The sequence below is a fragment of the Martes martes genome (genome assembly GCF_963455335.1).
Source record: "Martes martes genome assembly, chromosome: 8".
NCBI lineage: Eukaryota > Metazoa > Chordata > Mammalia > Carnivora > Mustelidae > Martes > Martes martes.
In genome coordinates, this window is record NC_137895.1 from 105,974,843 (window position 1) to 106,000,240 (window position 25,398).

General features: G+C 37.4%; 1 protein-coding gene across 3 annotated transcripts in view; it reads left to right on the plus strand.

The window, feature by feature from the left end:
* Nucleotides 1-25,398, plus strand: part of ERC1 (ELKS/RAB6-interacting/CAST family member 1) — a 549,895-nt gene that overhangs the window by 393,992 nt on the left and 130,505 nt on the right. For all 3 annotated transcript variants that reach the window (XM_080810688.1, XM_080810687.1, XM_080810689.1), the window contains one exon: nucleotides 18,246-18,390. In XM_080810688.1, coding sequence (XP_080666814.1) covers nucleotides 18,246-18,390 — 145 coding nt within the window. The remainder of the gene's footprint in view (nucleotides 1-18,245; nucleotides 18,391-25,398) is intronic.

Consider the following 25,398-nt stretch of genomic DNA (forward strand, 5'->3'; position numbering starts at 1 on the left):
AGCGAATAACTGTGTGTGCTAAAGGTGAAATTTTGAGCTGTGGAACAGACTGGAAGTAAGAGAAAGTATCTTGCCTTTATTACTCCTCTTATCAGGTGAGCTAACTAGTCAGAGAGAGAATGCACTTTGGAAAATTGAATTACCCCTGGAAGGAAGGCACTGGTTAGACACTATAGCTGAATCAGATTAGCTGACTCGAAGGTAGACTTGATAAGGTTCATGCCATCAGTTGGCTTTCAGAAATAGGGAAAACATGTACAGTGCTACAATGTAAGACAAACAGAGGTGCTCTAAGAGAGAGAAAATATTCAGTTGAGGAGGAAGAAATCCAGAGGCCATAAACAAAATGTAATCAGTAATAGTTATCATTTTCTCTAGTTTTAAAATATTTACTACTCTTTTTAAAGTAACAAGTAGGGGTGCCTGGGTGGCTCAGTGGGTTAAAGCCTCTGCCTTCGGCTCAGGTCATGATCCCAGGATCCTGGGATCGAGCCTCACATCGGGCTCTCTGCTCAGCAGGGAGCCTGCTTCCTCGTCTCTCTCTGCCTGCCTCTCTGCCTACTTGGGATCTCTGTCAAATAAATAAATAAAATCTAAAAAAAAAAAAAAATAAAGTATCAAGTAAAGTTTAAGAGTTTTTAAGTAATCTCTATACCCCATGTGGGGCTCAAACTTACAACCCCAAGAGCAAGAGTCACATGTTCCACTGACTGAGCCAGCCAGGCACCCCTAAAAGATATTTTTAAATTTTAATTTACATGCAGTAAAATTCTAAAACTTGTTTTGAAATGATATTTTCAATTGTCATTTTCCTGTATCTTTGAGAAGTAAACATGTGACTTAGTAGGCTGTGATAGTTATTGCTTTACTAGTTTTGAGCATACTTTCCCTATTAGAAATAATACCACTGCTATGCAGAGAAACTTCAGAAGAAAAAAAAACCCACTACAAGATTCTGCATTTCCCATTGTTTTATGCCTACTGTAACCATGTGCCCCTTATATATATATAAGAAAAAATAGGTGTAATAACCATGCTTCCCAAATTGTGTTTGGCATTTTGTAAGTAGCAGAATCTAGGAAAAGATGCAGAGAAGGTGGAATCATCCAAGCTGGCAACATTAATAATTCATCTGCCAAATACAAGCACAGCTTGTTACCCATTCCTATAGAATTTCCCCACCAGATGTTTCATTCCAAAGCTGTGTAGGAGAGGAGTTGTTCTTATAATTTTTGCCAACAAATTGACAGCAGATGGACAATAGAATTGTTGAATCATTAACAGAGGAAGGTAATAAGTGACTGAATTTGTTTTCATCTATTTTGGCCACCAAGTGCTTTTAGTGACCTTCAAGATCTCAGCAACCCCAGTATCTCTAGTTCCCTCTCATCACTCCCCACAGTTACTCATATATGTCCCTGTAGATTTTATATGTATCATATATAGCCTAAAAAATATTGTGGATATTTAGTCATTGGAACATTACCCACTTTTTTTCAGGCAGTGTACCAACCAATTCAAACATTACATGTTCTGTATAATATAGGATTTTTTTTTTTTTAATATCAGGACACACTTAGCTGTTGATTGTGCTGCAAGACAGAGAAATGAGTACCATGATACCAAGGCATTCTTCTAACAAGTATCATAGCAAACAGACTTGGAATGCAATGGAAGCTTTAAAAACGGGGAAGCCGGCCTCCACGGTAGCACAGTGTGGACAGCTGGTATGAACATGTTATCCATCTATGACTGGAAAAGGTTAACTAAACAGTGGGACAGTGACAAAGTGCAGGGATTAATTGCTTAACGCATTCAATAATTCTTAAAACAGACAACTAAATAGATGGGGGTATTCTTGAGTTTGAATTCTGAGAAACAACATAAGACTTTATTTTCCTTTGGAAATAGAGACTTCCTTAAGAAGACACAATAAATGGTATAGCCCAAAAGTTTGAGTAAAAGAACAACAGGTGTGCCTTATTTTGAAGGGACTATGTCTTCATAAGGGGAGTTTGTATCCTGAAATTTTCTGTTCATATTATGCCATTAAACTTGAGGCAGAACAGACATACTATTATGAAATAGTAAAGACAAAATGAAAGAAAAGACCAGTATAAATCATTTTGTACACATCATCCCCAGATGTTACTGTGAACCCACCACTTAGCTTCATCTCTTGAGGCTCAGCCTAAGCTGTCTGTCCACCCCCCACCTCCAACAGAAATCAGTGGGTTTAAAAACATAATTCACTAGGGATTTTGATAGGATTTGAATAATCCCCAACAAAACTCCCTTGGCTTCAGCTATTTTTAAAGGCAGAGATTTAGAAAGCAGAAGATCCTAAGTTCACCTATCTGTCTTGTGATGGCCCTTGCCATAAAGAAAGGAGGAAATTTACCTATGAATGCATTATGAGGTGTTCAACTAAACCTTTTCTCAGTCTGTTGGGTAGAACAGAAGAAGTCCTCTCTTCGTGTTAGATTTCTAAGTCCAGTAATGGTCAATATTGTTAGTTTCTACAGTATCAGAATTTAAGAGTTTAAAAAAACTGGTCATTTTCACTATAGAATTGGAAGATTTTCTATGTATTTTTGAATTACAAACAGTAAATGTAAATCCTAAATGAAAACTCAGTCTTGGCAAGGAGGGAGGGAATTGTAGATGCCTATAATATCTTACTGTTGGTCTTTTAAATTAGTTCCTCTGTAAAGTAATGGATCTCAAATTACCTGGATTGCTTCTTAAAAGTTATAGATGCCCATCCTCTGAAATTCAAATATAGTAGGTCAGCAGTAGAGCACAGACCTCCATTTTTAATAATTTATTTTATATTCGAGAACCACTGTAAGGTAAGTCTGATATGTTATTGTAAGTTATACTACTTTCTATAGCTATTGACCTAATCATTCTTGAGCTCTTCTTGGGTAGGTAAATCTACTTCCCTCTCATAGCTGTTTCCCTCAGCAGACACTTTGGATTGGTTTTCCTGTGCTAAGAATTTTCTTACCCATTTTCTCTTTATATTATCATTTGCCATAACATAAATCTTACTGTATCAACAAAAGTTGGGTTTGTTGCTGCGTTTTCTTCTCTTGATATTTGAGAATGATTTTCCTAAAGTAGAAGGGAGCTGAGGTTTTTGTTCTGTCATCTTGAAATAAGAAATCCAACATTTTAGTTAGAAGTCTATTGGAGTTTTTAAAATTTTTACCAGGTGTGTCCATCGACAGATGAATGGATAAAGAAGATAGGGTATGTGGATACAGTGGAATACTACTCAGCCATCAAAAGGAATGAAATCTTGCCAGTTGCAGTGATGTGGATGGAACTAGACGGTATTATGCTAAGTGAAATAAGCCAATCAGAGAAAGACAATTACATATGGTTTCACTCATATGTGGAATTTAAGAAACAAAACAGGATCATAGGAGAAGAGAGGAAAAAATAAAACACATTGAAACCAGAAAGGGAGACAAACCATAAGAGACTCTTAATCATAGGAAACAAACTGTGGGTTGCTGGAGGGAAGGGGAGTGAGGAGATGGGGTAGATGGGTGATGGACATTAAGGAGGGCACATGATGTAATGAGCACTGAATATTATGTAAGACTGGTGAATCACTGACCTCTACCTTTGCAACTAGTAATATATTACATGTTAATTAATCGAATTTAAATTTAAAAAAAAAATTTAAAAAATAAATAAAATAAAATAAATTTTGACCAGGAGGGCAAAAGAGAAGGCATAGCAGTTTAGGGAAAAGTAAGGCCAATGGAGGCTTTTTTTTCTTTTAAGAATAAAATAATTGTAGCATGGAGAGGGCCTGAACAATCAGTCATTTTAGATCAAATAAAACATGTTTTTGTTTTTTATGAGTTCTGTCTGGAAATAGCTAGGCATTAGGTAGAATCAGAAATCACTTCTACACTGAACCAGAGATAGAGACAACTTACTCTAATTAATTGTGACTATAGAAAACAGTCTGAGGCTCTTACCCAAATGGTATTATTTTCCTTTCTGATATGGTGTTTCATTATAAATTATAGTTCCCTGCATAATACATTGAAGGGACTTTTAGAGTCCATATATTTGGGTGTTACAAAAAATACTTGATCATTAGAATGATGAACACATCATCTAATTAGAACCCTCTAATTAGAATGCATAGATGCATTTTATATACAGTTTGGTAGTTGACTATAGTTCTAGATTTCTTTTAAAGGTAGGTATTGTATACCATTATTTTACAAATTAATATGGATCCTGTAAAATTTTAGTGGATCTTATTTTAATCAATAAGTAAAGTGATACATCAATAAGTAGATATTATCTTAACAAAGTAATCCTTTCTTTATAGCTTCTTTTATTTTTTTTTTTTAATGTATTCTGAGGATGCCCGGGTGACTCAGTCAGTTAAGCGTCCAACTTTTGATTTCAGCTGAGATCAAGATCCAAACCAGGGTTGTGAGATGGAGCCCCAGGTCATGCTCTCCATTGGGCATGGAGCCTGCTTAAGATTCTCTCTCACTCTCTTCTTCTGTACCTCCCCCTCCTTCTCTCTCTCCCTCTCTTAAAAAAAAAAAAAAATGTATTTGCAGCGCCTGGGTGGCTCAGTTGGTTAAGCATGTGCCTTAGGCTCAGGAGTCCTAGAGTCCCAGGATCGAGCCCCACATCATGCTTTGTACTCATCAGGGAGCCTGCTTCTCCCCTCTCTTTTTGCCCCTCCCCACTCATGCTCTCTCTCTCTCACCCTCACTCTCTCTCTCTTAAATAAGTGGGTAAAATCTTTTTAAGCAATGTATTCTGAGACAAATTCTGATCCTTAATTTCTCTTCTAATTTTTAGATTCCAGTTATATTGTCTATTTTACTGTCGACTTTTTACTATAGACTTTTCATGTATTTTATTTCATGTATGTAAAATGCTAAGGAGATTTAAAACATTCTATTAAAACTAATTCAGGATTTATATTTTCCTGCTTTGACAAAAATAGCAGGGTAACCTGCATATAGATTTGTATCTCTTTCATGTAATAGCCCAAACTGTGGTATTATAACTTCGCTCCAGGAAGTTTTCAGGAGTTCAGTCATGAGATCGAGCCCTGTGTCGAGTATGGAGATAACTAAAAAATATATTTTTTTAATTTTTTAAAAATAGAATATCTGTAATTAGTGTGTAGTAACTAAAACATGTTCTCCCCTATTCTTTTCATTTTACTGTATGCATTTTCTTAAAGATGCCTTTCCTGTTTGTTAGGCCAGTTAATGAATATGAGTTGGATAAATTTCTTATATGTTTGACAAACTAAAACTAATTTTTCCCCCTCTGAAGAATCATTAAGTTATTAAATTGCAGAGTAGCTTGAGTCAAAAGCCTCTCGTTAGAAATCTTAAGTGATTTGGCTTTATGCAAAAGTGTCTTACCATGCTTTCCCTCTACAATCCTATTCAGTTTTTATGTAGATGTTTCTTACTAGAGTCAGAAAGAGATGCTGTTTTCTGTAGGGCAGTATGCACCTTTAATGTACTAGGACTTCCTCAAGAAAGTTTCATCTTTAAAAGATCAGCATAAAGAAAAGTGAACATAGCAGTGACTCTGGATGAGCTCTTATGCAAAGAATTATTTGCTTTCTGTGATCCCATAATTGTGTAATTATTGAGGAAAATTTGTTTACTTGATTGTTGAAAGGTCTACCTTGTTGCACATAGGATAGATAATGCTATAATTAATCATTTATCATTTTCTTTTCTCTAATGTTTGGGTAAATGGGCTTTCCTACCTTTGGTTCAGAGACAGTCGACCAAAAAGTATTTTTAGTTCTGGACTAGTTTAGTTTTGAATAGTTGGCTCTAATTTATAGCGTATATAGTATATATACAAATAATGTATAGTGTATATAGAGGATATAGTGTATATGAGGATAGATAGGTAGAGATATATATATGGAGGATATAGTGTAATTAAGACATGGTTTCTATACTCAGGAAACTTACATCCTACTTGAATAGTCAGGATTTAAATATGTGCAAAATTTCCTTTTAAAAAAATATTTATTTATTTATTTTAGAGAGAGAGATCTCGATTGAGGAGAGGGACAGGGAGAGAATCCTCAAGTAGACCTCCTGCTGAGCAGGGAGCCCAACTCGGGGCTCAATCCCAGGACCCTGATCATGACTTAGCCAAAATCAAGAGTCAGATGCTTAACTGACTGAGCCACCCAGGTACCCCTCAGAATTCCCTTTTTAAAAAATCCTCCTCAGGGATGCCTGGGTGGCTCAGTCTGTTAAGCATCTGCCTTCAGCTTGGTTCATGATCCCAGGGTCCTGGGATGGAGTCTCGGCTCAGGCTCCTTGCTCAGCAGGGAGCCTGCTTCTCCCTCTGCCTGCCACACCCCTGCTGGTGTGTGCGCGGGCATGCGTGCTCGCGCATGCGTGCTCGCTCGGTCTGACAAATAAAATTGTTTATAAATAAATAAGTAAATAACCCTCCTCAGCTTACCAGTAATGTCTCTTCCAAAATAATATATATGGTATAGGTGATAAAGTTCTTTGTAATTAGACAAGTGAATGATGTCAGAAATAAAGAAGCTTGAAAAGGTTTTATTGAGAAGGTACATGTAGACTTTAAAAGATGGGCTCAGGGAAGTGGAAGGTATTCAAAGACAGACCCATTAAATTGAGGTGATGCTGCTTTAGTTTCTAGCCTAAAAAAAAAGTTGTCTGTTTGTATTAAACTAATCAAGAATTTATGGAAATCTGTGCTTCGGTGAGTTTTGCATTACAGCCTCACTTTCTCTTTAGAGAAGCTTGGTACTGTACTTAAATACCAGATCCCTGCTGCCTTCTTAATCTTTTTTTTTTTTTTTTAATAAACATATAATGTACTTTTATCCCCATGCCTTCTTAATCTTGAGCACTATAAGCAAGACCTAGATCTAAACATTCCACAGTCATGAATATGGAGTGAAAATCTCCCATGAAATTGGTTTTATAAAAGTGTCTTCAAACAAGCAAAACTCTGGAACATTGAACCACATAATGCATCATTTGTAAAACTATGATTATCCATAGGGTTGAAGTATAGTTTTTGAAAGCTTTTTGCTTATTGTCAGCTAGTCAGCCCAGTGAAGGATGAAACTGACAGCTGACTCTTTGTATGGGAGTAAAGAGTAGAAAGAATGTCCAGACTTTACTGAGACCTTATCTATAGTCAGGGAAGCTAATTTTACTTAAAATATTCATGGAAAAGGAGCTGGATTCCATTGTTTCTTAAAAGTAAACCATTCTATTTTTGCATGAGGTTCTTTATTTTAGACTTTCTATCTCCAGATTGCTTTATTCTGTTGCTAGTACTTAAGTGTTATTGTCTCATATAGCTCTAGAGAAAATTGGACAAGCTTTTTTATAATCAAATATTTACATCAAGTTTAACCAAATATTAGAACTCCAATAAATATCACCCTCACTTTCTTAAAGAGATACTCAGTATCACTGTAAATGGTATTTAATGTGGAAAGAAAACAAACTGCAGAAATTCTAAGTTATGTACAGTCTAGCAGCACTGAAGCCCTGAAGCCATGTTTCTATATTATACTCTTTTTTTTAAGATTTTATTTATTTATTTGACAGAGAGAGAGAGATCACAAGTAGGCCGAGAGTTAGGCAGAGAGGGGGAAAGGAGGCTCCCCGCTGAGCAGAGAGCCCGGTGTGGGGCTTGATCCCAGGTCCCTGAAATCATGACCTGAGCCGAAAGCAGAGGTTTAATCCACTGAGCCACCCAGGGGCCCCTCTGTATTATACTTTTGAACTAGACTTAATAAGGGAGAGCATCGGGACCCCAAGGAGGCCGGTGTCATTCCTGTCAGCACTGACAGGAAAAAGTCCTGTCAGTACTTCCACCTCAGACCTTTCCTCTTCTGCTCAGTTCATCTAATCTTGGCTCTTCCCACCACCACTTCCTTGTCCAACTATAACTAAATAAAAGGCATAGTTTTTAAAGATGTAATTTTCTGTTTTAGAAAACAGTAGTAAAGGAAAAGAGTTTGAAAGAAGGAAACTATTTAGGAAATATACTTACAGTGTATGTTTTATCTTAAAGGTCACTTAAATTTGGAAGAATAAAAATACATTGTATTTTAAGACATTATGCTAAGTGAAATAAGTCAGATACAAAAGGACAAATACTATATGGTTCTACTTATAAGGGAACTAGGGTAGTTAAAAATTCATAGAGATGGAAGGTAGAATAGTGGTTGTCCTGGACTGGGGGTGGAGGGAAAGGCGACTTAGTGTTTTATGGGTACAGAGTTTTAGTTGGAGAAAACAAACAAGTTCTAGAAAAGGATCATGATTTTGTTGGTTGCACGACATTGTCAGTATATAGTGCTACAGAATCATACGCTAAAAAGTGATTAAAATGGTAAATTTGATGTTACGTATATTTTACTGTAATAAAAAATGCATTGTACTTATTGTTATGTTTGCTGTGTAATATTCCTCATTCAGAAAATGCTTATGATTTTGAAAATTATTTGGTTATAGTATTGTTACAATAAAATATATACACGTTAAGGGTATAATGTGGTGAGTTTTGACAAGTGTAGACACTGTGTTACACCCACCATCGTCAAACTATAATACATTTCCAGAAAGTTCTCTTGCTTCTCTGCCCAGTCTTTCTGAAGCCCCTGCTCCAATCCCTGGCAACCACTGATTTGCTTTCTGTCTCTTTGTGGATTAGGTTGCAATTAATTTTTTTTAAACAGATGGAAAAGATACAAGTTTCTGTTTTTTCTAACAAATATAGATACAAACATCAACTTTGCCAGTCTGAGAAGTAGGCAGAAACTTTATAACAGAAGTATCAATATCATAGTAGACCTGTATCTTCCAAATGTGTCATAATCTCTGCTGGTTTGGGAATACCAAAACGCTCATAGTTCAGAAAAAATGAGGAGAAAAAATGAACACAGGTTTTCCATGCAAAATTTTGTTTAATCAGCTTCACTTACTGAGCTGTAACTACCAACAGTTACTGATTTTATTGTGTTAACTTTGATTCTTTTCAAGGACTTCTGAAAAATAAATCAGCCCATATTGGGATAACTTTTTTACCCATTCTTATGTTGGTATATTTCTTAATATAAATCACTTTTCTTCCCTGATTTCAGGAGATAGACATAAAACAAGAGAAGATTGAAAAGATTCCAAATTATTCTGGGCAAAGGCCTTGCTACAGGAAGGTTATATGAGGCAGGACCCCAGCATGCCTTATTGGATCAAATGCCCTGAGATAGTCTGTATTTGGTGACATTTGAAAGTTATTTTCCAAGGGTGCCTGGGTGGCTTAGTGGGTTTAGTATCTGACTCTTAGTTTCTGCTCACGTCATGATCTCAGGTACAGCGTCAGGCCTTGTTCCTTCCCCAGCTTGCATGCACAGGCTCGCGTGCTCTGTCTCATAAATAAATAAAATCTTAAAAAAAAAAAAGTTACTTTCCAGCATCAAAACATAAATGTGATGTATTTTATATTTCATATTCATTGAATTATATAGCAATTTATCGTAGTCCCACCTTTGACTCTTGAATCCGCAATACAGATAGCATCATTTTATTCTGCATTCCTTAAAGATAATTTTTGTAATGTAAGAGTTTTATTCATAATACATCTCCAGCAGTAACATCCTGACCTTCTGCTTTGAGAATCATTCAATCTTCCCTCTTTGCCTCTAAATCAGTCTTTTCTAAACCCTTGCTTTACTTTTCTACAACTTTTGATGCTACCATATTATCAAAATCAAATCGTTCTTAATTCAACATTTTGAGTAACCCCTACTTGTCAAGTTTGGGTCAGAATCCTCAAGGATTTCATAATCTTAAGTTTATTCCTTACTACTATTCCATACCATCCGTACTCTGATCCAAAGCCACTTTTTCAGTTTCTCTTTGCCCATGGAGACCCTTGAATCCAGCTATGCAGTGTGTCCTCACACATGCCTGTGCTTTTACACTTGCCACTTTCTCTTTCTCACTATCTCTGTCAAAATAGGTCCTTCTCAGGTTCCAAGTCTTCAGCCTAAGGTGATTTCTTTGTCCACTGTATGACTTGAGCATCTATTGTCCATGTGATTTATTGGCACTTATAATTTATTGTCTCATCTCATTCATTTTATTGAAATATTACAGTTAAAGAGGATAGACTAACTCAAAACAACACCATTTATACAGTATCTCTGATAACCTCTTTAAACACCCAGTCATGGAAAGCCCTACCACTTTTTAGGTTTCCTATTCTACTTATTAACACAAGTTAATACATTAGATGTTTCATTAGATGAAATTTCTTTGTGACTTTCCCCCCTTTAATGCCATTTGTGTCCTCTAGAGGACCACAGATTTAATGTCTTACTTCTGCTATTCTGACAGCAATCACGTTATATGGATAAATCTTTTTAGATTAACATGCCCTTTTATAATCCCATCCTGCCACCTTCCTTTGATACCCTCTACTTGGACACTGCCGCTTAAATTATAACATCTAGAATTGAACCTATGACTCCAGTTGTCATCTGTCTTCTTAGAGAAAAAACAAAACTTTTTTCTTTAAGTGAAAGATAAATTAGCCAAAGTTAGTGGTCTCTTTTCCAGTCTTGGTTTTCTTCATGTTTTCAAATTCTTCCCACCCTCTGCTCACTAGCCTGCCATGCTACTGGACAAAACAAAACAAAAACTTTAAAGTGAAATAAGGGAATAGCTTCAGTAAGGGAATACATTGGAACAGTTGGGAAACCAAGCCACCAAATTGGATAGAAAAGGAAACAGAATTGGAGGAGCTATTGGTTCAAGATAAATTTGTGAAGTGCCTACTCCATTCTAAGAACTATTCTTGCACTTGGGATACATTAGTGAACAAAACGGATGAAGATCCTGCTTTCTTGGAGCTTATATCCCAGCTATTTTGAAGCAAAGGCTTTAGGCACAAAGGAAAACTAACAAATAATATCAGAGTATATAGTACAGAGAGTAACTCATACCAAATAAAAGAAAAATTGTAAATGGTTTAGGGACATGCAATGCAGAAAATTAATATTTGTAAGCTTCTGGTGTGCAAAGCCATGAATTTAGACTCTAGAAGGAAAATAATATATTTTAAAAATTAAAGATGGGGTATTATTCACAATAGGCAAAGGTGGAAGCAACCCAAATGTCCATCAGCTGATGAATGGATAAACAGTGTGGTGTACGTATACAGTGGAAATTTTTCAGCCTTGAAAAGGAAGGAAATTCTGACACATGCTACCACACAGATGTACCTTGAAAACAATATGTTAAATGACGTAAGCCAGACATAATAAGACAAATACTGTGTGATTCCCTTTATATGAGGTTCCTAGAATAATCAGATTCATAGAGACAGAAAGTAAATGGTAGTTGCCAAGGGTTGGGGGTGGGGAATGGGGAGTTCCTTATTAGGTACAGTTTGAGTTTTGCGAGATAAAGAGATTGGTTATCTGGAGATTGGTTACATAACAGTATGAATGTACTTAACACTACTGAATGTACATTTAAAAATGGTTAAAATGGTAAACTTTATGTAATATGTATTTTATCACAATAAAAAATTTTAAAAATATTTTTTAAATAGTGAGCTAATAAATTGAAAGACCAATAAACTCATAGAAACCTTAAAAGAAAATTTAAAAAATGTAAACCATAAACATAATATAGTTGAGGAAGCAGACCTTCGCATGTGTAGAGCTAATAAATTGAAAGACCAATAAACTCATAGAAACCTTAAAAGAAAATTTAAAAAATGTAAACCATAAACATAATATAGTTGAGGAAGCAGACCTTCGCATGTAGAAGAATTGGAGGACATTTACAGAGCACATGTCTATTAATATTACTTAAACTGTGAACGTACTGAAAGGAAATACTGAATAGACAAAAATTAGTCAGGTGAGGAGTCAGTTGTTTTTTTTTTTTAAAGATTTTATTTATTTATTTGACAGAGAAATGACAAGTAGGCAGAGAGAGGAGGGGGAGCAAGCTCCCTGCTGAGCTGGGTGCCTGGTGCGGGGCTTGATCCAGGACCCTGAGATCATGACCTGAGCCGAAAGCAGAGGCTTAAACCACTGAGACACCCAGGCGCCCAAGGAGTCAGGTTTTAAAGGAGAGAAAGCTTCAGGCATTTCAGGTAGAGATAAACCTGAGCATAAACCTAAGTATAAACATGCATAAACCTAAGTGAAAACATGCAGTAACTCAGTGATACAGGGTCCTTGAAGGACAATGAAGAAGTAGGTTGAAAATTGTACCTGGTCAAATACTAAGCCAAAGCACTTGATCTGGTAAGAAAGCAGGTGAAAGTGAGTTGGGAGAGTAGGACATTATAGAAGAAGGTTGAAATCGGAATGGGCTTAAGAATGATATAGACCCAGGGTGTCTGGGTGGCTCAGTCGGTAAAGCACCTGCCTTGGACCCAGGTCATGATCCCAGGGTCATGGGATTGAGCCCTGCGTGGGGTCCTTGCTCAGCAAGGAGTCTGCTTCTCCCTTTCCTTCTGCCTGCCACGCCCCCTGCTTGTGCACTCTCACACACCCTCTCTCTCTCCTGTCTCTCTCTCTGTCAAATAAATAGATATTAAAAAAATGATATAGACCCATGATAAAAGGATGGTAGTGACTATGATAATTAACTTAGAGATACAAAGCCTCGGGCTCATTAAAAACTATTAGAAAAGTCAGATTACTTAGATGTTAGCCTATGGATCTAGGAATATAGTGACTTAATTAACATGGAAAAAGAAATTTATTATGGTAGATGAAAAGTTTTATTTAGTGTTGGCATTCTACATTAAAGATATTTTGGGGTACCTAGAACAGAGATAATAAGACCAAGGCTTGAAAGATCAGACATTTCAGTCAGGAATGCCACAGGCTGGTTTTCACTGAGCTTAATTAAGGTAATGTGTCTGCCATATTCTCTGAGACCTCTCTGTAAGTGAAGTTAGAGAAAATAATATTCAAAAGGATTTCTCCAGGAAATGAGGTGGAAGAGATCTCCCGATAGTTTAGTAGTCACTCTGGATAGTTAAATGGTTAAATAACAAGTAAAGGAGGCATCAGAATCAAGGAAGCATCAATAAGAGAATCTAGATTTCAGGTTTATTTTAAAATTGAAGTTCATTAAACTATGCTTACATGTCCATGACAATAATAAATCTAAAGCAACTGACCTTATTCTTACTCTCATCTGATCTCTCTCTTGATGTTTTCAGGATTATGTAATTTATGAAACATGATTGTGTAATCATTCAATTTGAAATACCCAGTTGGAGGAAGAGGGGAAAATAAATCTTGATGGTATCCCTTCATTCTTACCCCTTTTCTGTTTGTCATTTCTATGAAAAACACTCGCATAGGGATGCCTGGGTGGCTCAGTCGGTTAAGCGTCTGCCTTCAGCATAGGTCGTGATCCCAGGATCTTAGGATCAAGCCCTGCGTCGGGCTCCCTGCTCGGCAGAGAGATTGCTTCTCCCTCTGCCTCTGCCTGCTGCTCTCCCTGCTTGTGCTTTCTCTCCCTCTCAAGTAAATAAATAAATAAAATCTTTAAAACACACACACACACATATTTAGGACTCACTCTTAAATTGTTAACCACCATCGATCCAACACTGATTCTATTTCTTTTTTACTAGTGATAGCAGACTAATGTGTTGTCCTCAAAGACTCAGGCATTATGGAAAAGATTTTGAGCTCCATGTGCCTTGGATGTTTGCTTCCTATTTCTAAATGTTCTCAGAAGGGAGATGGGGACAGAGGAGGTGGTCTTAGTATTTCTTAAAGCTCAAATGACACAGTAGAATACTTTTAGAGACATCTTGATTCTATTAGAATTTTCAGGTCAAAGGGCAGATTCAACTGTTATGTAGTTTAAAGCACCAGGGATGGATTGAAAAGACCTCTTTAATGACTTAAAGTTGGATTTCTGCTACTACCTACTCATTATGCAAGTAATATGGCATGTTAGTCAAGCAGTAGGGGGCTACTAATCACTTTGAAAGGTTCTGTATATACATTTTCTTTTTCTTTTTAGCTGAGGAAAAGACATTAACAGAACAAGGAGAGCAGTTTAGCATTGCAGTTCTTATTTTGCTGTGGGCTTGTGGCATACATACATTACCTTTCATATTATACGTGCTTGTATTACTCCCTAGGGGCTCATGGGAAATGAAGTCAGAATGTGCTTCACTAGCAAATCTTACTTTTCTGTAGATAGACTTCAGTTAGTAAAGCTCTTAAAGTCAGTTATTAATCCATATCAAGGTTCATGTTCTTTAAAATAGCCATGTTAGACTTAGAATAGGTGACTTCCACATCTCAAGCAATTGACTCTGATTAAAAAGGAACTATTTCTGGTATTTTTATTTTCTTCTTTTTAGTTTTCTGGATCTTCCAGTTTTTATTCCATGAATGCATATTACTTTTATCAGAAAATACCTTTCTGTTTTCAAAGAACCAATTTTATTAAGAGTTAAGTGCCTACTAAAATAAGATTCTTTTTGTAATTTGCTTTTTTTTTTTTTCACTCTGAATTCCATTCCCTCTGAAAAGCAGGGCATTCTTTAAAATTTTTTAGTTTTGACACTTTTGAGTGCTCTCTATGAAACTTAACCACGTAAGTTCAACTATACCATACAGTCTTTTCTATCAAATAGTATTGAGGGAACAACAATTTTCTTATTCCCAAAAATTAAATGGCTGTTAACTATTTATTAGCTGTAATATTCTTGACGGTCTTTCAGATTTTTAAGAGATTTCTCTCCCTTATAATTGTCCATTTCAAATTTACCAAAATTGTAGACAAGAGAACAATACTCTCTCTCTTTCAAAAACAAAAGAAAAACATAAAAGCTAATATATCCATAAAAAATACTGACGTTACCCCCAAGTTTATATGTTTATATGTGCAGTGTGTAATGAAAAAATTTATTCTTTATAAAAATTTTATTCTCTATATATTGATCTTTTTAGGCATATACACATGTAGAAATCACTATCAAGAGTATACTTTAAAAATGGAAAAGACAGTGGTTTGTTAAGTTAGGATATTTTTAGAGGTTGAGAGCGATGGGTATGGGAGAGAAAGTTTGATTCTGAGCAGTTTGTAGTATTTATCAATGCTCAATAAAAAATAAATGACATAATAAAATTTCTATTTGGATTTTATATAAAAAGAACAAAAGACTTAAAATTATATATCTTAGTAAAAAAGACATTATTCCAGTGGCTCAGAGTCTAGTACTACATCCTTTATTTTAAAAATTTAGAATCTGAATTGTCACCTGTTATATCATATTGCAGTATGGGAATGTGACATTTTACCCCAGAGATTAACTGTACCACAGTAGCTGGCCAAGCATATCATTTATAAAAGAATTTGGAATTCAGTCAAGATTCTTCACCAACATAGAATAATTTTTACTATTTCACATTATGATACTTTCCTTAAGCACAGAACGGAACTCAGATCCCATCACCTTTGTATCTTCCATTTTGCAAAAGTGCTTCTTACTTCATCTGATTGGATAATTTATCTTTCATTCATCTTCTGTTATTTGTCTGCTGCTAAATGTGTAATTCTATTAGTGCACAGAAATACTGCAGCACCCTTATTGAGAAAACACATTTCTCATTCCAGCTTTGTCAGTCTTTGAGCTTCCCCAAAGGGAACAGATGACAGCAATCGGCAGGAAATTGCGCATAGTGAGACCAACTTGAACTCCTTCACCTTTAAGCTCATTTCACCACTTAACATATTTTTTTCAAGTGGTCAGTGGATATATTTAGACTATTGTTATCCCTTTGCTTTTGACTAAAGCTTCATGGGATAAGCCATCTGCCATTTTTTAGAATTATAGAGAGTTTAGGGACAGTGGAAAATTACACTGGGGTCAATGAGAATCTTCTTCCCTTCCAACAGCAGAGACTGGTTAAACAAATCTTCATTTCCATGATGTAAGCTGATCTATCTCCTCCATTTGTTGGTACTGCTTATTCAGAGTTCTCCAGACCTACCCATCCAGAAAACAGAAAATCCTTGTCGGAATATGCAAAAATAGTCTTCCAGTTTGTGGCTAAACTAAAACTCTTCCAGATGACTGCTATTGAGGCATAATTATCTTAACAAAAGACAGAAGCAAGGTTAAACTTGGGCAGTTGGTTCTTAGATTCAGCATTTCCTCAGGTCAAAAGCTCAGGCCACTTAAATAGTTCCTGTAAATCAAATCAGCGTTCTTACAGATGACTTAAATAATAGATGAGCTATTGAGGAATGCATTTTTGCCAAGGAGACTAATTGTTCACCAACTTCGTTCAGATCATTTTGTAAATTTCTCGTGTTCACCCCTCTTCTAAATCCCACCTTCTTTTCCTTCTGGATGTGAGCCAAAAAGTAGTTAGCTTAACCACAAGGAATCCGTAAGGTTCAAGTTATTGTTTCAAAGTCCACAAACGTTCGCCAAATAAAGCCAGGACTGGAAACTGATTTGCATTGATGAGAGAAAGAGAATTGTAGATGTTTAGAATGCCCCAAGAACAGATGGCTGATTTTCTAAATCCTATTTCCTAATGTTTACAATTTGTTACACACTCTATACGTAAGAGTGTTTTCAGTTTCAGTAATGCCTCAGTTTGCCTGGCAGGTACAGAATGCTTATGAAAAGAATGAATTAAATGGGTAAAATGTATGGGTGATAGTTTTAGTCTTAGTTTTAAGAATTCATTAATTTTGTTTACTTTCTGAGTCTAACTATAGGAACTCTTTATTAAGATGTCAGTATAACACAATGATAAAGACATTTAGAGTCAGAGAAATCTGAGTGGAATTCCTAGCTGCACCATTTACTTCCAAGTGTGAACTTGGGCAAGCTATATAAACTCTCCGAGCCTTGGTTTCATCACCCATAAAATGGGGGTGATTATAAATGTAAGGGCCTATTTAGCCAGAGTGGCCCCACCTCGGTTGAACAGCCATTTTGTTTATGCTGTAAAACTTAAATTGACCCTGCCCCCGCCCAGGGGAACTTATTTAAAAGCAAGTCCGGGAAACCAATCCCAGGTAACAAAGTCCAAATACAAGGGTGGGTCAGGCCAGGTGGAGGTGTTATGCCCCAATAATGGGTCCGTGATTAAAGGAGTGAGACTGATACAAAACGAAGGTCAAGCAGAGCTTTATTTTGCGCCAAGCATCAAGAATCTAACCGAACGTTCGGGCCGTACCTCTTACAAGAGAGGGCGACCCTTCTCTGTTTCACAGTCTAGCTTTTAAGGGCAAAGGCCATGCCGTCGGGCCTGTCCACGCACAGGTGACCAATGAGATTGTAACACACACAGGAAACTCCACAGTGATGCTAGGTGACCAATTGAATTACAGTTTACCCTAGTAGACATTTAAATTTGAACCAGCCTATTACACCTTGATTAGGATTGGCGCCAAAAAGGTTCCCAAAGGGCGGGGCCCTTACTCCTTGGTAGCTAGGGAGACAGTATGCAACACCCACTGATGGATGTCTCCACCTGGCCTGACCCACCCTTGTATCTGGGCTTTGTTACCTGGAGCTGGTTTCCGGGACTTGTTTTTAAGTAAATCCCCTGGGGGAAGGGGAGCAGGGACAGTTTTAAGGGTTAAACAAGGTTTTGTTTAACCTCAATGAAAGCCTCTTGCTAAAATATAAAAATATAAAATAGGTCCTTACAGAGGTATTCAATCAGTGGGGGCACATACTGTCTCCTAGCTACCAAGGAGTGTGGTCCCCGCCTTTTGGGCGCCAATTCTCACCAATGTGATAGACTAGTGCAGATGTCTACTATGGGGTGAATTGTAGTTGAGTTGGCCACCCGTGTGTGACCTAGCATGACTGTGCAGCTTTCTCTGTGTATTGCAGTCTCATTGGCCACCTGTGTGTGGCCAGGCTCAACCACATGGCCTTTGCTCTATAAAAGTTAATCTGTGAGGCAGAGAAGAGTCATCCTCTCTGTAAGGGGCAGCCCCAACCGGTTAGTTTGATTCTTGATGCTTGGAGCGAAATAAAGCTTTGGTTGACCTTTGCTTTGTATCAGCCTCGCTCCTTTGACCATGGACCCATTATTGGGGGACCCAACATTGGGGACCCAACAATAATAACTTCAAAGGATTGTTTTGAGGACAAATGAAAGTCTTGGAATTTTCTTTATTTTGTAGGCAAGAAGCTCTTCTGGCTGCCATTAGTGAAAAAGATGCCAACATAGCCCTTTTGGAGCTTTCATCCTCTAAGAAAAAGACCCAAGAGGAAGTGGCTGCACTGAAGCGGGAGAAGGATCGTCTGGTGCAGCAGCTCAAGCAGCAGGTAATAATGAAATGCCACGGAGGGCCCACGCTGGAGGGGCAGTAAGACCAGCTCTCACGCCATTCTCTACCTTTGTCTTTGCCAGCTTATATTTTAAGGTCTTGCCTCTCATATTAGACATCTGATCTTTGTATCTAGCTAGGTTTTGTTTTTCAGTTTTTGTTTTTTGAGGAAGAGAGAGGAGGAGAGGGACAGACAGGACAGACAGAATCCTAAGCACAGAGAATCCTAAGCACACCCACACAGAGGCTGTTGTGGGGCTTCTTGCTCTCAACCCTGAGATCATGACCTGAGCCAAAATCAAGGGTCAGTCGCTTAACTGAGCCACCCCAGGCCTGCCTCTAGTTAGTTTCCATAAGCAGAGACTTTAATCTTCTTCACAAATCTCTGGCTATATCTTGGAATTGGAGAGTGTTCTAGGTAAGAGCACTGGTTTGGAAGATGTTACAGGTCTTCTATGAGAGGGCTTTTTAACTTAGCTGGATGAAATTAGCAAAGTTCTGCCTACTTAAAATGAAAAAGGCTTATTATTTTTTTACATGCACCCAAAGTCCTACAATAGAAGGCACTAAGTATAGTTTTAATTTAAAAATTTCTAGCTACTCAGAGCCGAGTAAGCTTTGAAGATACGAGTAAAGTTTTCTTTTCCCATTTTTTTTTCCAGTCTAATCTTTCCCTGAATTTCATGCTTCATATTTATGTAAGACCCATGAAAATAAAAGCTAAACATTCTCCCTTTGTTAATGGTCTGACAACAGTGTAAATATACTTAATGGACACTTAAAAATGATTAAAATGATAAATTTTGTGTTATGTATACATTATGACAAATGTAAAACTTGGGGGAAAAAATCTTTGAGAATGAAGAGAAAGCAGAATTTTAAAATCTAAGCCCCCTTCTTTATCTTAATGCACTTTACTAGTCATTCCTTCACTATTTGCAGTATCCACAAGTCCTGCCTTCTAGTATCATCTCCTTCATTCTCGGTCACATTTTCTGTGCATTATGTCTGCCTAGATTTGCTTTTCTACCTGGGGTAATAAGACTGGGAAAGAATTTTTCAAGTGAAGGAATTTCTTCTTTCCTATGCTGGGGGATCAGTCATCAATTGATAGCATTTTTAACATAATAGTTAATGTTCAAATTAACAAGAATCAATATTTACACAATAAAGATATTTCTGTTTGTAGACCAGTACTTAAAACTGCTTAGAACTAGATTTTATATTTATTTATGGGACCAACTTTGCTGAGAAAATACCAAAAGATGTCCATTTTCTATAGGATAGATCGATAACCAGCAAAAAAAATAACCCATTGCTCATTTATAAGCAGAGAATCTTTTCCAGTGTCCTAAAATGCTTTGTCATAAGAAGAAGACATCATGCAGTATTTGGATACCTGTTAAGTAAAACAGGAAGAATGTGCTTAATATTAAAGACATCTGTCCAGTAGTTCAAAACTGAAATTTGGCTTATGAAAACTGATAATATGAGTGGAATAGTGGTTGCAGTGGCCTAGGAGGGTGGGGAAGATGGGGAGGTGTTGGTCAAAGAGTACGAAGTTTTAGTTATGCAAGATGAGTAAGTTCTAGGGATCTAATACACATCATGGTGACTGTAGTTAATAATATCCTATGGAATATTAGAAATTTGCTAAGAGTAGATTCTAAGTGTTCTTAAGAAAGGTAACTTGAAGTAATAGAAATGTCAATTAGCTTTATTGTGATGGTGATTTTATGATGTATACGTGTATTAAAACACATTGTACCTTAAATATATACAGTTTATATTTGTCAGTTATACTTCTAGGGGTGGGTGCTGATAAATGAAAAAGGGAGGGTATTGGGGCGCCTGGGTAGCTCAGTGGGTTAAAGCCTCTGCCTTCGGCTCAGGTCATGATCCTGGGGTCCTGGGATCGAGCCCCGCATCGGGCTTTCTGCTCCACGGGGAGCCTGCTTTCTCCTCTCTCTCTGTCTGCCTCTCTGCCTACTTGTGATCTGTCTGTCAAATGAATAAATAAAATCTTTAAAAAAAAAAAAAAAAGAAAAAGGGAGGGTATTGTTGAGAAAAGGCATTCACTAGTTTGTGAGTATGTATAGTTAACAGTATCAGTTCCCCTAAGTAATTAGGCCTAAATGTATAGACAGAAGATTTAAGTAGTTCTTGGTCCCTCTACTTTCAGACACTACAACAGAATAAAATGTCTAGCAGACTAGAGTACTGTATCTCATTCATAGTGGCTTTTTGATTACTTCATTCTTAAGGCTCCGTGTTTTCAGAAGGATATTCATTAATCCATGAACTTGCAGTCCTAAAAAAAGAGCATCTTAATGTCTTTCCATCTCACTGTATGCCCTGAATACTCTGTAGTGATGTGATCTATGTAAGGAGAAAGATAAATGTAGTTTTGGGGAGTCCTTCCTAACTGTTTTTCTGTCTGCTTTCCATGTAAAGTTTCACATTCCTGCCCTCTCAGAGAGTGTCTAGGATTCTGTGAGCAAGAAGGAACTGGTCTTGCCAAAGATATTTGATTCTTTAATTTTTCTAAGTGTGTGTACTAACTTTTAGACAAGGGAGAAGCCTTTTGGAAAGAGGATATGGCATCAATATTGTTTTAATTTAAAGCTTCTAGTCCTTGAATTGCTGGAATGTGCCTCAATCTAAAGGCCGTTTCCTAACAAAGTGGTCAGCATTGACCAGGCTTTCCAGTAAGTGGAGCTGCCACTGCCTGATGGGCTCTTGACATTTGTGTGCAGTTCCTATTGTCAGAAAGGGATTTACATATTTGGGGGTCACCCTCTAAGATGGGCCCACTTTGCATACCCACCCCAGGGTAACTTCTCTCCTTGATTCATTCATGGCAAAGCAGCACTTGGAGAGGCTGCATCAGAGGAAGGGGCCAGAGCCAATGAAAGAAAGTAAAAAATAAAGGTTGTCTAACAAACTCCAGATGTGCTGTGGTGGGTGCCAACCAGTGTGTTCGGATTGTAAGTCATGAAGAAGCCCCTGCTGTGATTGTCAAGCACCCACGCTGGATTTAATGTAAACTCACATGGAACCCTGGAAAGCATTAACACAATCTGTTTAGCCACAGCAGCTGTCACAAGATGGCCTTTCTCTCAGCAGTATTTTCTTCTTTTCACCTCAAGAATTTTACAACCTCCATATTATATTTGCTGTTAGTGTGAAGTCTGGCTCTGCCCCGTGTGCTCTATACAGAATGCGTCATGGGCAGATTGGGCTTCTCAAGACAAGCTGCATGGTTTGGTTTGATTTGGTTCTTTCCCTGTTTTTTTAAAGGTCAAGGATAACATTAGAAGAGGAAAGGCTACAAACTTACACTGATTTGGTTGGAATCTAGACAATCTCATTTACATCTATAATTGTAGAATCTTCTGGATTAGGACGAAATGTCAGACAGTATATTCCTTTATTTCAGCATTGTCTAGGCATGAGGGATATAAACAGACAGTACTTGCTTTGAAGAAGCTCACAGTATAGTGCTTAAAATACTAGCTGTTCTAAACATTTGGCAAAACCATTCTGCAGAAGGTAGCCTTACCATCTTTACCTGCTGACAGCCTCAGCAAATCATCCCTGCATTACATGATTTATTTGCCCATTCATTTCAGATTCTTTGAGTATCTCCTATGTGTCAAATACTGTATTCATGGAAAATGAATGTCTCTCTTTCTAGTTAACAGCCTGGCAGCTAATCAGACCTAGGTTATACCTTTAACTCTCTCTTTTACCAGTTAGACAGATTTTTTCTCTGAGGTTCATGTTCCTTGTCTATAACATTTGGATGATGTTATCTACCTCACAGGGTTGGTGTAGAGTTAAATAGTATAGAAATCCAAAGCACTTAGGTTCCCACTTCTGTTCCCTCTCAGGGATCTCTGTTTCACAGTAAGCGTTATTCTGTGGGTGATACAGGCTACACTGAGAAAAGGGGAGACGTCAGTAACTATGGCTCTCATTCGGTCATCTGTAATAACTATTGAATTTTCAATATGACTGTAGTATTTTTCTTAAGATTTTATTTTTAAGTGATATCTACACCCAGTGTGGGGCTTGAACTCAAAGCCCTAAGATCAAGAGTCCCATGCTACCAACTGAGCCAGCCAGGAACCCCTCATTATGACTGTAGTATTTAGAATTATCCAACCAGCACATTGTGTGGAAGAACATATTTCTCAGAGCACTTAGGAGAATAAGTGGTACATTTTATCCTTCCTTTGTTCTATCTGTTTTTTTAAATGATACAATTATAGTATAGCCTTTTTCAAAAATAATTCTAATATGTCTTTCTTTAGTCTTGCATTTTCATCATCGAAGAGCATTGTTTAAATGCCTACCTACCTGAAGTTGTCAGCACTAGGAACCTTATAACTCCGACAATGCGTTCTATCTCACTTACTCTCTAGTTCTGTGACTTTCCACTTGCCTACATGCCTCTTCTATCCCTGACTCATACGACTTTACAGAAATATGTGAAGATAGAATAACTACAAAATTGGCTACCACTTATCAGTTGACTATACTATGCTGGGCACAGTTGCTTTGTATATATCATATCTAATCCTTACCACAATTCCATGTATTATTATCTTTATTATGTAGATGAAGCACCTGAGACCCCAAAAGATTAAGTTTCTTGGGTAGATTTCCACAAGGACTAAGTTGTGGGACAAGAGGTGGTTCTCTTCTTACTCCTACCATCTTATGTGGAAATTCCAGACAATTGGTAATTAGAAATGTTGTATTGGAATTAGAATAATACAAACAATGCAGGGGTACCTGGGTGGCCTGATCAGTTAAGTGTCTGCCTTAGGCTCAGGTCATGATTCCTGGGTCCTGGGATCGAGCCCCGAGTCTGGCTACCTGCTCTCTGGGGAGCCTGCTGCTTCTCCCTCTGCTTATACTCGCTCGTACTCTGTCTCTCTGTCAAATAAATAAAATCTTTTTTTTTTATTAAAAAAAAATACAAACAGTGTTATTTCAAGTCTTACGGCACTCCTTTGTTGCCCGGAGAGATAGGAAAGGGTATTTGTTTATATTTCAAACCCTCCCCTCTCTGTCTCTGAAGAACCTGAAACAAAAAAGAAATGATGGATTTGTCCCTGTTCTTCAAATTACTAAAAGAAGTGATATGAACTTGAAGCTACAAAATTACAGTGAAGTATATTAGCTTCTTTTATGTCTTTGGTGATGGCAGTCCCATATCAGAACTACACATGCTATTGTTTCTAACAGTGCGCCTTCACATTCTGCCTTCTTTGAACCATCTGCAGACAATTCCTAAAAGCACCAGCTGGGAGCCAGCCTCCCAGAGACTTTGACCATCCCGAGTATATGGAGACTTTTCAACTTCAGAGTGATTATAGAGGAGTTTTTGGTCCCCTGGCCCCCCAACCTGTATACAGATAGTGAAGGGGTATTCTAACCCTGTAGCTATCTAGCAGGTAGCCTGTTCTCCCCGTCTGGCCTTTACATGGGGTTAAAAAGTTGCCCACCTAAGCTCTGGTCCTCCTGAACCTTTATCACCTATGAACGTGATGTGCATGGATTAAAGAGCAATTACAATCTCCTGAGAGCAGGCAGTCACAGTCCTACAGGTTTTAAACTACTGTTCTAAAGAATATGTAGTTGACCACCCATTTGAGATTTAGACTGAATTGATTTAGTTGCTTTTCAGAATGAGTTTCTTTTTAAAAAAACAAAAATCAGGGCACCTGGGGTGGCTCACTCAGTTAAGCGCCTGCCTTCAGCTCAGGTCACAATCCCAGGGTCCTGGCATCGAGCCCTGCGTCAGGCTCCTGCTCAACAGGGAGCTTGCTTCTCCTTCTCCCTCTGCCTACTGCTCTGCCTACTTGTACGCTCTCTCTCTCTCTCTGTCAAATAAATAAATAAAATCTTTTTAAAAATTAGAAAATCATTATGCTTTTAAAAAATCTGAAATAAGCACCTCTAAAATATTAATTTTTCATAATCACAGGTTACCCTGCAAACTTAGTTCTTGATGTTATTCACTGTGAACTTTTCAACTCTTGAGTTCCATAGGCAAATGCTCTTACTTTCTGTAATAGGATAATGCTAAATTAGGTTTAAGTAAAATAAGTAGATAAGTCAATTCACTCATAATGAGAAGCCCCAAATTTTGATTGGTTGCTTTTTTTTTTAAATCACTGCTTTTGAGTTATATCACAGAAAATGTTTTAGACTTTAATGTTTTCTTTTCAAATATTAATTTCTTACAGTCATAATTTTTTATGAAGATTATTGTCAGCATTAAACCTGTGATTCTTTATACCTCTGTATCCCCTTCTCCTCCAGGACCTGAACTACTTCTCATTGATGATATGTTAAGAAAACTATCAGGAACTCTCCTCTGTGGTGATGCTGACATCAAAAATCAGTTGAGTTTTAAAAAGATCTTTAGAAAGTCAGGATGGCCTCACATTTTTTATATACCCACACCCCTTGGCTATCTGTAATATATATATTTTTTAAGATTTTATTTATTTATTTGTCAGAGAGAGTGAACACAGGCAGACTGAGTGGCAGGCAGAGGCAGAGGGAGAAGCAGGCTCCCTGGTGAGCAAGGAGCCCGATGCGGGACTCGATCCCAGGATGCTGGGATCATGACCTGAGCCGAAGGCAGCCGCTTAACCAATTGAGCCACCCAGGCGTCCCTGGCTATCTGTAATATTGAGCATTTGTCTTGCTTCTTGTTGGTGTGTTTGGAAAATTCACTCATCATTTTCTAACAACATCTCCTATAAGGAAAACAGGTTATTAATAATAGAGTTCCATTTCACAGAAGGTAAAATCGAGGCCACTGATCAGCTAACAGTACAATCAGCTATAGGTATCAAAGAGCAGGGTCATACTTCAGCACAGTTAGCATACACCATCCTGTCAGTGTTCCTCATTGGAACTCTGGGGCTCTAATTCAAGACAGCTGTAGCATTTACCCTGCTGTCCAGGAATCTTCCTTGACCCA